At 42.2% G+C, this 12,516-nt stretch overlaps 2 protein-coding genes across 2 annotated transcripts; one reads left to right on the forward strand and one right to left on the reverse strand.

Annotated features, from left to right (window-relative positions):
- The first annotated feature begins 10 nt into the window (after positions 1–10).
- setd9 (SET domain containing 9) lies at positions 11–2,698 on the forward strand. The gene is given in 7 exon segments (XM_012840784.3): positions 11–460; positions 653–966; positions 1,371–1,494; positions 1,732–1,789; positions 1,791–1,851; positions 2,116–2,221; positions 2,344–2,698. Coding segments are annotated over 7 exon segments (849 nt in total). The 5' UTR covers positions 11–362; the 3' UTR covers positions 2,432–2,698.
- Positions 2,569–11,969, reverse strand: mier3a (mesoderm induction early response 1, family member 3 a). Its single transcript, XM_012840604.3, has 13 exons — positions 11,906–11,969; positions 10,892–10,916; positions 9,662–9,807; positions 9,370–9,504; positions 9,077–9,197; positions 8,498–8,571; positions 8,104–8,173; positions 7,646–7,797; positions 7,331–7,412; positions 7,037–7,131; positions 6,801–6,928; positions 6,447–6,595; positions 2,569–6,004 (listed from the first exon to the last, which is right to left on the reverse strand). The coding sequence occupies exons 1-13, from the start codon at positions 11,912–11,914 to the stop codon at positions 5,535–5,537; spliced, it is 1,656 nt and encodes a 551-aa protein (XP_012696058.2). The 5' UTR covers positions 11,915–11,969; the 3' UTR covers positions 2,569–5,534.
- Positions 11,970–12,516: the final 547 nt, after the last annotated feature.

Genomic DNA, 12,516 nt, shown 5'->3' on the forward strand with positions numbered 1-12,516 from the left:
TGACAACACTGACTGACTGATAGACCTTCGCAATAGTTGGTTACAAAACCTGACTTTAGTGTGCGCTTTGTATAAAATTCATTCTGCATTCATTCAGTCGCACATAACAGACCGGGTAACCGGGAAACCTGCTTTTATTCGAAGGAGTGGGCCTAATAACTCCATCCAGTGCGTGCGACTTCCTTCCTGAACAGTGAATAAGAATATACACTACTTGTATTATATACATATGGTCACACTATGTGGCTATAGCGTTACCTTGACCTTTGTGCATGGACAAGCTATTCCCGGTAGATGGCGGTATTGGTTTCTTGAGCCAGTTACCGACAGGCTAAGTCGGCGGACAGTCTGTGCAGTATGATATGATCAGAGCTGCACTCAAAACGTTAGAAGTCAAATGGAAATCTTACCGCCACCGATTTGTGCCGTGGATAGCTGTAAACCTTCAGAGGAATGAGAGGTATGGCAATACACCCAACCATCGTGTCTGTTTCGTACTTTGTGATTGGTTAACATAGCACCAAAATAGACCAAAACAAACGCTACCACGCCACTTGTGGATAGTTAGGTGACCTGTGTTGTCAATTAGAATATCTTCATTCGCGGGCGTTAGTCTATTTCGTTTGACTGAATGCTGCTCTGTTGTCTCCAGAACTTTGCGCCAGGTGACTGCACGCTCAGAGGACAAGACTGTTCCAGACGTGGAGGTGTTTGCTAGCCTCGTGAAACTATTCACTGCACTGATGAAAAATGACCCAATCAAGCAAGAGGTGCTCAGCCTGATCCATACTTCAGTACAGTCAATTTACCCACAAAACAGCTCTAAAACCCAAACAGACCCAGTTCGGGTGATGCTTGATACGCTGGGTTTCTGTATCGAACGGGGGCCAAGCTCGCTTGCAGGAACAGGTGTCTTTGTGACCGAGGGCTCGGTGCCTAAAGGAGTCACAGTGGCCATGTACCCAGGTATACATTTGTTGTAAGTAACCACCTAAAAATAGGGGAGTATACATTATTATATGTCCGGAGTTGCCCTTGTAACACTAGCTTAATATGAACAGCTATTCTAACAGCTATTCTCTGGTGTTAGAGAATTGGCAGGGTAAAGCCCGTTTAATGTCCGGTGCAGCTGATTCGGACATTTGCGTTCTCACATACAGCTCCTCCTGGTGTCTAGATATCTGAAAACATGTTTAGTTGTCTTGGACACTCTGTACTGAAATCATGCTATGGTCTGTCATTTGCTGATGAGTTAGTGTAATCATTGAAATTGTTATATCAGGGGGAGGGCAAAGTTAAATAATTTCACGCATTTCACTGAAATAGGGTACTTTGAATCCAAATTTCCTCCTTCCCTATTGGCCTTACAGGGACGATTTATCAGACATACGAGCCCATTCTTCTTCAGTCTTTTGGCAACCCTTTTATATTCAGATGCATAGATGGAGTTTTGATTGATGGCAATGACAAAGGAATCTCTAAGATTGTATACAGGTAGGTAACATTTACGGTACTTTAAAGGCCTATGTGTTGAAATATGTGAATGCACGTGCAAAAACTGTTATCTTTCTCTGTCGCTCTTTGAGCAAATGGTTATTATAGGGCACCTTCTCACTTAGCAACCCTAGACTAAGGGGTTATCTACTTCATATTTTCATGTGGAGAAACATGTCAGGAGAAGCCCAACTGTCAAACACATTTGTAATATAACAAAGGTGAACTGCTCCTCAGGTCTTGCAGTGGGCGTGATCGAATGGGTCCACTGGCTCTGAGTGATGTCTCCTGGCTGACAGACAGCCCAGAGAACCAACCCACTGGCAGTGGGGCAGTACGTCAATAATTGTTCCAATGGCAAGTCATTTGTTCAATTACCATCCATCTGAAGGAGTGTTTTGTGACAGGAGACAGACATCTGTAATAGCTTTGTATCTATTGGAAGCACTTTAGGGCAATATTTAAAGTATTAGTCTTTTTGTATATGCGAGACATGATACACTCAGGGAATGACGTAAAAAATGACAACTGCTTATCATAGGTACTAGGATTTAGGTAAAGACATGAAAAAAAAAAAAAAAAGACAGCTATTTGACCAAAATATATGTTATTGTCATGTAGAAAAGGCAGCCAATGTGTGCTATCAAGAATTTGATGTACCAGAAGACATTCCCCTAGAACTGCATCAGTATCTGCCTAATGTGAACTACAGACACGACATAAAGAGGTACAAGTCTGTGTGCATTTTCTTAGCAGACACTTAAATCACTGCATTTTGACTGCCTCCATTTTCTTTCTGTGTGTACCTGTGTGTTCAGTGACCACCGCTTTCTTCTGTTCTCTTCTCAGGCCCCTGAGATGTGTGGTCCTCGTGTCCCTAAGAGAGATTCACCGTGACGAAGAGCTGTTCTCCAACTACTACACCATAGTGCATTAAGTCAGACACAATCTCACTGTCTCTTATATATTTAAGACTTTTGCGACTGAGACAGAAACGAGAATCGATGCATAAGAGATGTTACACGTTTATAGTTCGTGTGAAACACTAAATTAGGATGGAAAAAGACCAATGTAAACATACAATATCCAGAGCTTTATTTCTGGAACTGTTCACCAGTTATTTAGGTACAACAAAAAATACAAAAAAATTTGGAAAAACAGATTCTATGTACAAATATTAACAATTAAAGTCTTTTGAATATTTCTTGCTGTTTGATTGTCTATGTAACACTATGTTTTCACCCCCACAATGTTCTGAGTCCAAAACTGTTCTGCGATAATCTACCTACATTTATTACATTCTAAGCCCAACAGTGGAAAAATGTATGTAGAAGACAAGTCGCGGTTCATTAGTGGTTGAGGCAAGGAGATATGAATGTACATTACATCCCTGCACGACAATGACCGATCACTACATTGTACAAACTGTAGCCTACTTGATACCTTTTAGAGAAAACTTTGGATGACCATATAACTGCACTGACATGCATTCCTGGTTGGGAAACCAAGTGTTCGGACCCCCAAGAGAAAGCTGGAACAATTTACACAAACCTACATGGTCTGACTCGACTTATTTATTGTCTTCACCAAAAAAAAAAATTAAATAAAAAATGGCATCAATATACATCTTTCAAGTACATAAATCTGGAAATAGAAAAAGGCCATCAGTGTCTTAAGCATGACAAAGCTAGCCCCTCGCTACAAGCTTGGGGGGGGGGGGCAATGCTTTGGACAGCGCATGTATATCTCAATCCACTTACACACACCACCTCAGTCCGTCAATCCATTAATTAAAAAGAACACCCTCACACAGACATCAACTGGGTCATACAACCAGGAAAAAAGGCATTAAGCAAATTCAAGTGATCAAACATGCCAATGCCCTCCTTTCAGTATCAACATTCTCTTGCCCCCACAGTACACTCACAGGCCGAGTAAACTCCTTCAACTGTCATAATACTGTACATTCTACTTCTCTTCCTCCTCTTGCGATAGGACACGCCTCTCCAGTATTCCTTCGGGCAGGCAGACTTTACATGAGCTGCCACATCATCATTTTGGTGAATGAAAGCAGGACTGCAATTACAGGTCACAGCCTAACACCTACCCAGGGTGTACAAGGACAAGGGGCAGGGGGAAACTGGACAATGATATTACACTCATGACTCACACTCTCTCCACGTTCCTGCAATTAACAAAATAACTGAATGAATAATAAATAAATAAATAAATAACTTCTCCATCAGCACTCCAAAAGCAAAGGGGAAAAATTGTAAAAGAAGACAAACCACTTAATTGGCCAGAGAGACAAAGACCAACTTCTGCTCAAGATTCAAACCAATAAAATTAGAGAGAGAGAACAATTGTACGGACGTCACAGGAGACAAGAGGGTCTATACACATTTCTGTACATTTTTACACATTATTGCCATAGAAGTGAACATACAAACTGCTGCACCATCTCCAATAAACCCAAAACAAACTCAAGTCTGTCCATTAGGATGAATTCAGGGGAGATGAAAAAACGGTGGGGGACATGACATCCAACTTCCTTGCACATATGCACACTTCCACATTGAGAAACAGTGTGTCTTAATGTGGTATATTAGGACATGTCATGTTAATATCCCCTAAAAACTTAACTCCAACCTCAGTCTTCCAGTGACTCCCTCCCCACCCAAAAAACCTCCAAACGACGAACGCCTACATCTAAAAAGCAAACATATGCTTTTTTTGAATGCACCGATTGATTCATGAACGCAGTCTGCTACCACACCCAACACCTGAACCGTCTGGACCAGTCAAGAACTAGGTGAGAAGTGGCACATTGTCATGACTACGGAGGTACAGACACCAACCCTGTTTTCTGAGGGTTGAGTAAGTGGTAGGGGAGGAAATACTGGAACATTGGAGGTGAACAACGGTTTTTGATATGCACACAGTCTAGCTTAACAGGTGCATTAACACATGGTGTCCCATTGATAGCCTTTAAAAGACACTTCAAAAACAGGCTGCTGTGTCCATGATGGAGGACAAGAGTAATAAAATAAGAACACTACCCACACAAAGCTCTCCAAACCTGAGCAGTCTGAACCAGCAAAGAAAAAGCTCAGGAAAAGCAAAAAACTTAAATATACCTTTGAGAAAAAAAAAAAAAAAAAAGACTTCAGAAATGTAATACTTCCCCAAACCTACTAGAGAAGCCAGGAAATATGATTTAAAAAAAAATAATAAATAAATAAATTGCAGTCAGTTATCACATACAATGTCCATTAGAGTTGTGGTGGCCATCGTTGACTACCCGGCATCCTTTCAGTTAAGTTGACATAACTCGTAATATGCGGCCACAAAGAATGAAAATCATCTCCTGATTATAACAGTAGATTCCTGAAAATAAATGTGACCGCATTAATAAGAAACCTAGATGAAGTGCGCCTTCTCTTTAAGCACACAGAGGCGCTTTCATAATAGTCTTCGCAGTCTGAAGGACAAAACACTTAATATGAAGTCTTGGCCCCCAGGTATAAAAGGCTACATCAATGGGGGGGCCTGGACCCAGGTACCTGTAAACATCTATCAGTACCAAACAATCGGGGGGTGGTGCTAACAGCAGCTGTGAGGCCTTGTCATTGGTTGAAGACTGTGGGGCGGGTGGGACAATTATCAAAACAGAACGATCGGTGGAAGGGGAAACAGAGGACTAGTCACCCTCACCGTCGACCACCAGCTCAGTCTCCACAGTATGCAGATGTCAGACCATTTGACACTTCAAAGTCAGCACTGAAAAATAAATGGCTATGATAATAACTCTTGAGAAATCAAGATTTTTCTTTCTATACAATAAAGACATCACTGATGTCATAGTACAAAAGGATGCTATGTACATATTTACATATATAAACAACAATAGGTCATAATAATTACTCCCAATGAATGTCTATGTACATACAGGGGAGAGGCACGGTTACCAGAACAGCGCTCACTTGGGTTGCCTGACTGACAACCGAGGATTACCACGGTACCGCACACAGGCAGTCTCCTCACTCGGACTGGCGTGATGCATGCTGGTGGAGATGGTTGGTGTGTGCCCCCATGTAGCCGCCCCCGCCACCCTCCCCAAAGTCGGTGACTGAGACCGCCATCTTGGTGCTGGTAATGTGGTGCGACCGGGCCTCAAACTCCACCCCAACACCCACCCCCACCTCACTGAGGTAGGGCTCGGCGGCCAGGCCCATTTTCAGGCGCTTGGCGGCCGGGCGCTCTAGGTCATCCTCTCCCACCCCCGAGCCTTGCCCGCACACTGCCAGTGGGCCCAGCTCGGCGTGGTAGAAGCCCGCGTCCAGCAGGTTCAAACAGTCGGCCGTGCCGCCATCCACCCCGAGTGGCTCTTCGTGGGACAGAGCGCTGCGGTGGAGGCTGTCCAGTGCCGGCGGAAAGGCGTACGAGTCCAGGCAGCTGCCGGTGCCCCCATCACCCGAGTTACAGACGGACGCAACACTGCTGGTCAAGGCTGTGGAGAGCGAGAAGCAGAAAGCAGTCAAATTCAGGCTCAATTCAGGAAGAATTTTTCCAGTCAGACATGGCAACTAGCTACTTCCACATATTTCTGAGATGAAAGCAATTCTATTTAAGAAAGCGGCCATTACATTCTGACAGTCATTAACAAAACTGACAAATTTAGAATCGGAAAATCAACAACTGGTCTGTGCAGTCCACTGAAGAGAATGTGTGGATTTCCTTTGTAGGCAAGACTGGCAAAATAAGAGTAGGCTGCTAGGGGAACTGCTTCATCCCTACGTAGATGGCATCTATATGATACACCTCAATTAAACAATCAGTTGAAGATCACTACGCATATATCTTTGCAGCAGTTTCATTTCCAGGTGAACATACCAAATTCCAAGAGATTGACATGATCTTTTTGTTCTGTGCATGAGGGTGTTGGGGCGCACCTGACAGGTCGCTGGCAGTGATGGAGTTGAGCAGGTTGATCTGCTGGTCAGTGGGGGGCTCCATGCGGCCGCTGCTGGAGGAGCAGACGGAGGCAGAACCCTCGGCAACCAGCCCCTCCGCCTCGTCCACCAGCCGGTCCATTAGGTCCCTGCACAAAGACCACAAGCTAGTAAACAAGACAGACACACACACACACACACACACACACACACACACCTGCCAAATGACATACAGTACTACATACAGTAGTGACACTAGAATGCACAAACCCACTGTCTTTGCCTCACTTACATCCAGGAGGAAAGCCAGATATTGTACAGTGGGGTTAGTTTCAGAAAACGCTTAAAACTCACGTTACTCCTGGATAGCTGCTGTATTTCCTCTTGCCGAAACGGTTCTGCTGGACAAATAAGTCAAACCTCTCGGACTTCTTCCACATGTAGTAAAAAGCCACACACTCCGCCACTGTTCTTGTTGTGACCTTCAAAACAAAGATCCCAGATCCAATCAACACCGAAAGCACCTTGAAATACAGTCAGCCACTTATCCATAAAAAAATCTAAAACAAACAAATCTTTCATTTTCTTACCTTGTGTTTCTGTATGAGGTGAAAATTCTTCTCATAGAGCAGGAGTGCATGCTCAAAGTTGCGACACTCTTCCTCAGACCAGGGGATCATTTCATCTAAGATTAAATGTACGAGAGCAGGTCATTGATAACAATCCAACCTTTGAACACACACACACACACACACACACACACACACACACACACACACACACACACACACACACACACACACACACACACACACACACACACACACACACACACACACACACACACTGAACATTACTTGCATGTAGCAGAGGAATCCACTCACCTTTCGAAGACCTTCCATTACGGTTATAGTGGTCAAGGGCCTCGTGCGCACTGAAATTGTTCTTCATGAGTTCGTAAAGAGCCTGGAGGGTGACACACACTCATGAGCTTTTTGTTGAACATTTAACGGTCAACACTCCCATAATGAAAGAGGAGAATAAGCAAAACAAGAGGGAGAGTATTTGACCAATACAGCTTTACATTTACTCTACTACTGCATTACAAATCAACAGGTGACTAATAAAAAGCATAATTTGCATCGAGGTTATGTTATAATGGCTATCTGAGACCCAGTCATAACACGCAGTGATCTCACCTGTTCATTGTCTCGCACCCGACCGCTGTCCAAGTCTCCTTCCATCTTGCCTCCGTTGGTGTGCAACAGTGTCACCTCACGCAGGAAGTCAGTCACTTTAGCCTCTGGCAGCCCGTCAGGTCGCCAGAGCAACTGATCTTCATCTTCATATGCTAGAGGACAAGAGAAATCTGTCAAAATGATGTTCAGTACAGTATCAGTACGGTAATCACAAAGACTACGAAGCGCAATGGGATTCTTCAATTAACATGCTGACATATTTACTTATGGAACTGTGACTGACTGCTCATTCTTTCAGTCAGTCTTTCCATACCAATTCTTTTTTTGAGAACATTAGTCAGGTGGATATGCGTCTTTCAATTCAGTCTGTGTCTAACCCAACTATACAATCATAGCAGATTTTCAAATAATTATTCACCTCTGTTCTACGTCACTGATGGCAATCAGTAACAACTTACCTCGTTCATAGTCATAATTACAGGACAGAGATGGGATGTCAGCTTGATACTCAGCCCCGATCATGATCTCCTGTTAAAGTAAAGTTAAAGCGTTAGTTGGTTCTACCTCAAGTCAGATTCCAGTCCACAAATCAAAATTAATGTATGACAAATTCTTGCTTTTAGAGACAAAACCATTCAAGTCTCTACATAGACATCTGAAACCTTACATACAAATGAAAAATCAAGTGTGGGTATCATTTAAATCTCATTCCAATGTAATTTAGAACAATTCAACACCACAATGCTGACAGCCAAAATTAACGTCTTTCCACAATATGCATCCATCACTAGTTTGCTATAATGGACGGCATTTACAGTGGTGAAAGAGTATGAAAAAACAGAAATGAATTACTTTTCTGGAATCTTCTGGGCTCATTCCATCCTCCTCTCCTTCCGATTCTTTGTCACCATCATATATGGCGGTTGCTGGATGGGAAGAAATGTGAACACTGCATTATGACATCTGTCCATGACACCCCCCCTTTCCAAATGTATTACATACAGGCATGCAATATACTGTAGCTCATTGCACTTTACGGTGCAGTTCGCGATTCTAATCCCATACACTTTGTCAATTTCAGCTAACTGCTCCCCATTGTCCTCTATCCGTCCGTTTAGTTTGTGCACTTTAAAAAAAAAAAAACTCTGGTATTCGTACAGTCTTGGCTCTGTAAATGGGAATCAAACATAGTGGCTCGGATCGAGTCATAAACAATCCCGGCGAATCAACACGGTGCTTCAGGACCACAGAAGAGAGTGGTGTAATTTGATTGGCTGTTAACACAAATATCAACAACCTTTCGCAAAACTGCATCTTTAATATTAAGAACACAGAGGTGCTACGGAGTGGAAGACCTGCATAAATACACTACAGTAGACACAAACAAATAGGAACAAACCCCAACAGGCTTATCAGGCACATCAGACTTACATCGCAGGGTTCTGGGGAAAAAGTCAGTGGTTTCATGAGATGTGACGGAAGGGGTGAGGTCATCTGCCGAGGACTGAGTTTCCTCATCATCCCCCGACAGCAAATCTTTTGCTATTTCTTCCTGTAAAGACAGAGGTGCCACCCATGGATCAGATAAACATATGAACACCACCTCCTTCTCTATGCACACAACCACAAGCTTCAGACAACCACAAGCGTTTCCAAAACCTCCCACCCAAAATTAACATCCAAACTGCTTATAAAACTCAGCAAACCATTTATTAAGTACTTACTTTATCTAGTGTCATGTCAGGGAGCTCATCCGTTAGTTCCACAGAAGAGCTGTCCACACTGGAGCCTCCCACTGTGTGGACTGAAGCCTCATACCTGTAGATGGCCAACAGCTCCTCTAGTGGCATAGCGCTCTCCTGTTGGAGACAAGGAATGGTTTTACTCCACAGACACAACTACAGAGTCGCTCCGAAGAGCGACTGAACTGACACAAAGTCACAAAACAAAGAAATACCTTCAACGTTCATCACAATTATGATACAATGTGTGTCCACCGAAAAAAGTAGTAGTTACCTTTTCCAAATCGGCTATCTCAGCGCTCACGTTTGGCGCTCCCTCCCTCATCTCCTCTTCCTCCAGAGTCCGCTCGTCGTCATAGTCATGGACCAGCATTTCTGCTGTGGGATCAAAGTCGTGATCCTCCGAGGACAAGGAGCCAACTGCAAATAGATCACGCTGATACATTAGAGGCCACAACAGCAAATAAATCGCCCTAATAGATGAATAGATAACACCACAAGAAAATGACTCACACTAGCAATTTTTACAGTCTGTCGTTAGATGAAATAAGGGTAATAAAGGGCTGAAAATATTCCCAGGAAATGTCCATGAAAATGCCAGGACAGAGAATTTCAGGACATTTCTGTTCAACTGCCAATTGGTTATTCCAGTAGTAATATTTTGAGAATTAGTTTATCTATTGATTTATACAACAACAAAAAAAAACTTTATTTGCTAAACTAGTCCGTACAGGTGAGCTAGTAAGATGATGATTAAAATGGTACTCTACATAGCTTGCTGGTCTTTAAAATCATTGAATGGAACTGCCACTTGTGCATGAAAAGATTATGTCAATATATCTAATCAGTTGAAAAACAGCAAAACATCTAGGTATTAGCTGGTTTGTTGGTGTATGCTGTTTGATGGGCAATGCTGGCTTAGCTGGGGGACCAGTGTTAGTTGCATTTAAAACCTCCTTAACATACTGGCACTACTGGTCTTTCCTCAGCAGAAAATATCCCTGATAAGCATTTGTTGTGATAGACTTCAAATATAAAGAAGAATAGAAATATAAAGAAGAATAGATGTATTGATGAATTTAGACCAACAACAGGACAGCACTGTCAGACAAAAGGCTTAAACCAGCAACCTGAGTGTACTAGTCTATGCTGGCTTTTCGTACAAAGTTCTGTATTAGTGTACTAAGGGTTTTTGTACGTACATGTTAAAGTAGCACATGCAAGAGAATATTATAATATTATCGTAGAGAATATTGAATAAAATCTTACACATTTTCATAAATATTGTTCTGAAAATTCCCAGAACATGCATCACCACGCAAGATATAATGTGCTTTAAAACACGCATTTATTATGAGACGTATTCAGCAGCAGCTCACTAGCTCCTATCTACGGCAGCAGCCGAGAAGTTGACATTACCGGTTGTGCGGTTGACGGTAATGACAGGCGACATTTTTCATGGCTATATATTTCGAAGCACTGTATGTGAGAAGACGTGACTCACCTGGGCTCGCACTTCCAAGGGAAGCCTAAAAAGACCAAAAGGATAAAGTTAATTTACAAGGACACATTCAAAAGAAATTACCCATGATAACGGTACCCAACAGTCAGGTTTGTGGTTATGCTATGTGACAAGCCGGTTTAAAGTGAAAAATTTGACATAAAATAGATCACATTTTCGTGGCAAGTCATCGTCAGACTTTATGATCAAAATCTTTCATGAGTGAATAAAGAAGATTGTTTTAATCTCCAGGAACACGGTCTCCAAATCGCACAGTTGATAGCTTTCCAGTTTAGATAACTAAGTGAGAACAGACATACCGTTATAGGTTGCTTTATGTTATTAGCGCCCATCATATAGTTCATACTACAGGGGAGCATCCCTAGCGTTCACATCAACAAAATGAAGTGATGGCATGGGCTACTTCAATGTAACTCGCGTCTAAAAGAACAGCTCAGCGGCAGCTCATTCTATAACAGACAGCAAATTAGCGAGATGTTGGCTATATCTGGATAATACCTCCACATAACATTAACAAGCACCATGTCACATTTCAAATTCCGCAACACAAGCGCTGGAATTTACAGCTATTCGGCGATGAAATGGCTTCCAAGCAAAATTAGTTATCTTCTGAACATTATCAGACGACAATATACCTAACATAAAATGTTTCCTTCACTGACGTTTAAGTTTGCTAGCGCCAATACTAGCTTGCCAAGTTAGCAGTAATTTCACTGGTGGCGTTACATGATTAGACTGACGAAACACAGCGATTGCTCGGTAGCAGCTAGCTGGTTAAATGCGAATTCGCCGGGCCTAGCCCCAAAGCCATAGATCACGGTTTGCAATCAAACAAATTGTTCGCCTAAGACACCATCAATTTCCGAAAAGATATTATGTATCTTTGGATCGACGCTTTATAAACCGAAATATATTTTAAAATATCATCTTTAACTCCTTATGATAGCTTAAATTTACATTTAAAATATGATGCTTCTTCCCCGTTTTCTTACTCACCTCCGCCATATTGGTACCTTCGGGCTAATAAACTAGCCTTAGTCAGAAACCCGGATTGAATGAGTGAACCAATAGCGTTGTAGTATTTCTTGTTCGCAATTTCCATTGGCCACAGCACTTGAAACTCACCGCGGTTAAAAACTAAGTCCTAGAATAATGTTTCTTGTTGAAATGAACAGCATGGGATCCTGACAGTTCTGGATCCCCAATGCCGTTTTATAAATACATCCAAGATTACAAAGATACAAATGTAATCTAAAGACCTGAAGATAAAACTTCAGCTGTGTAGCCATAATATGTTTTCTTATGTTGGCGTGTCGTGTGGAGTGTTCCATGTTATGCAGATCATTTAGCATAATTGCACTGCAGTCATTATTTTGAATTCTATGCCACTGTGGTCTGCATTGCTGACAGGTTAATATACAAATATTAAATATAGAGGACTGTCTATGTCACTCTCAAGACGACCCCTGCCACTGAATAACTAATTTAATGCAAGATGGTGCAGTTTAAGTCACCTTTCTGAAAATGTACCGGTGGACAATGTCACTGCCAAGTAGGGGTGTACTGGGAAATACATTTGGATTAATTAAGTGACTAAATTAAGACTT

This window comes from Clupea harengus, chromosome 21 (assembly GCF_900700415.2).
Source record: "Clupea harengus chromosome 21, Ch_v2.0.2, whole genome shotgun sequence".
Lineage (NCBI taxonomy): Eukaryota > Metazoa > Chordata > Actinopteri > Clupeiformes > Clupeidae > Clupea > Clupea harengus.

What these genes read in the sequence shown, in the direction of transcription:
- mier3a (XM_012840604.3), bottom strand. An exon ending in AGCAGCTATCCAGGAGTAAC is followed by an intron (nt 6,596 to 6,800) that starts GTGAGTTTTAAG and finishes GTCTTTGTGCAG; the next exon opens with GGACCTAATGGACCGGCTGG. An exon ending in CACTGCCAGCGACCTGTCAG is followed by an intron (nt 6,005 to 6,446) that starts GTGCGCCCCAAC and finishes CGCTCTCCACAG; the next exon opens with CCTTGACCAGCAGTGTTGCG.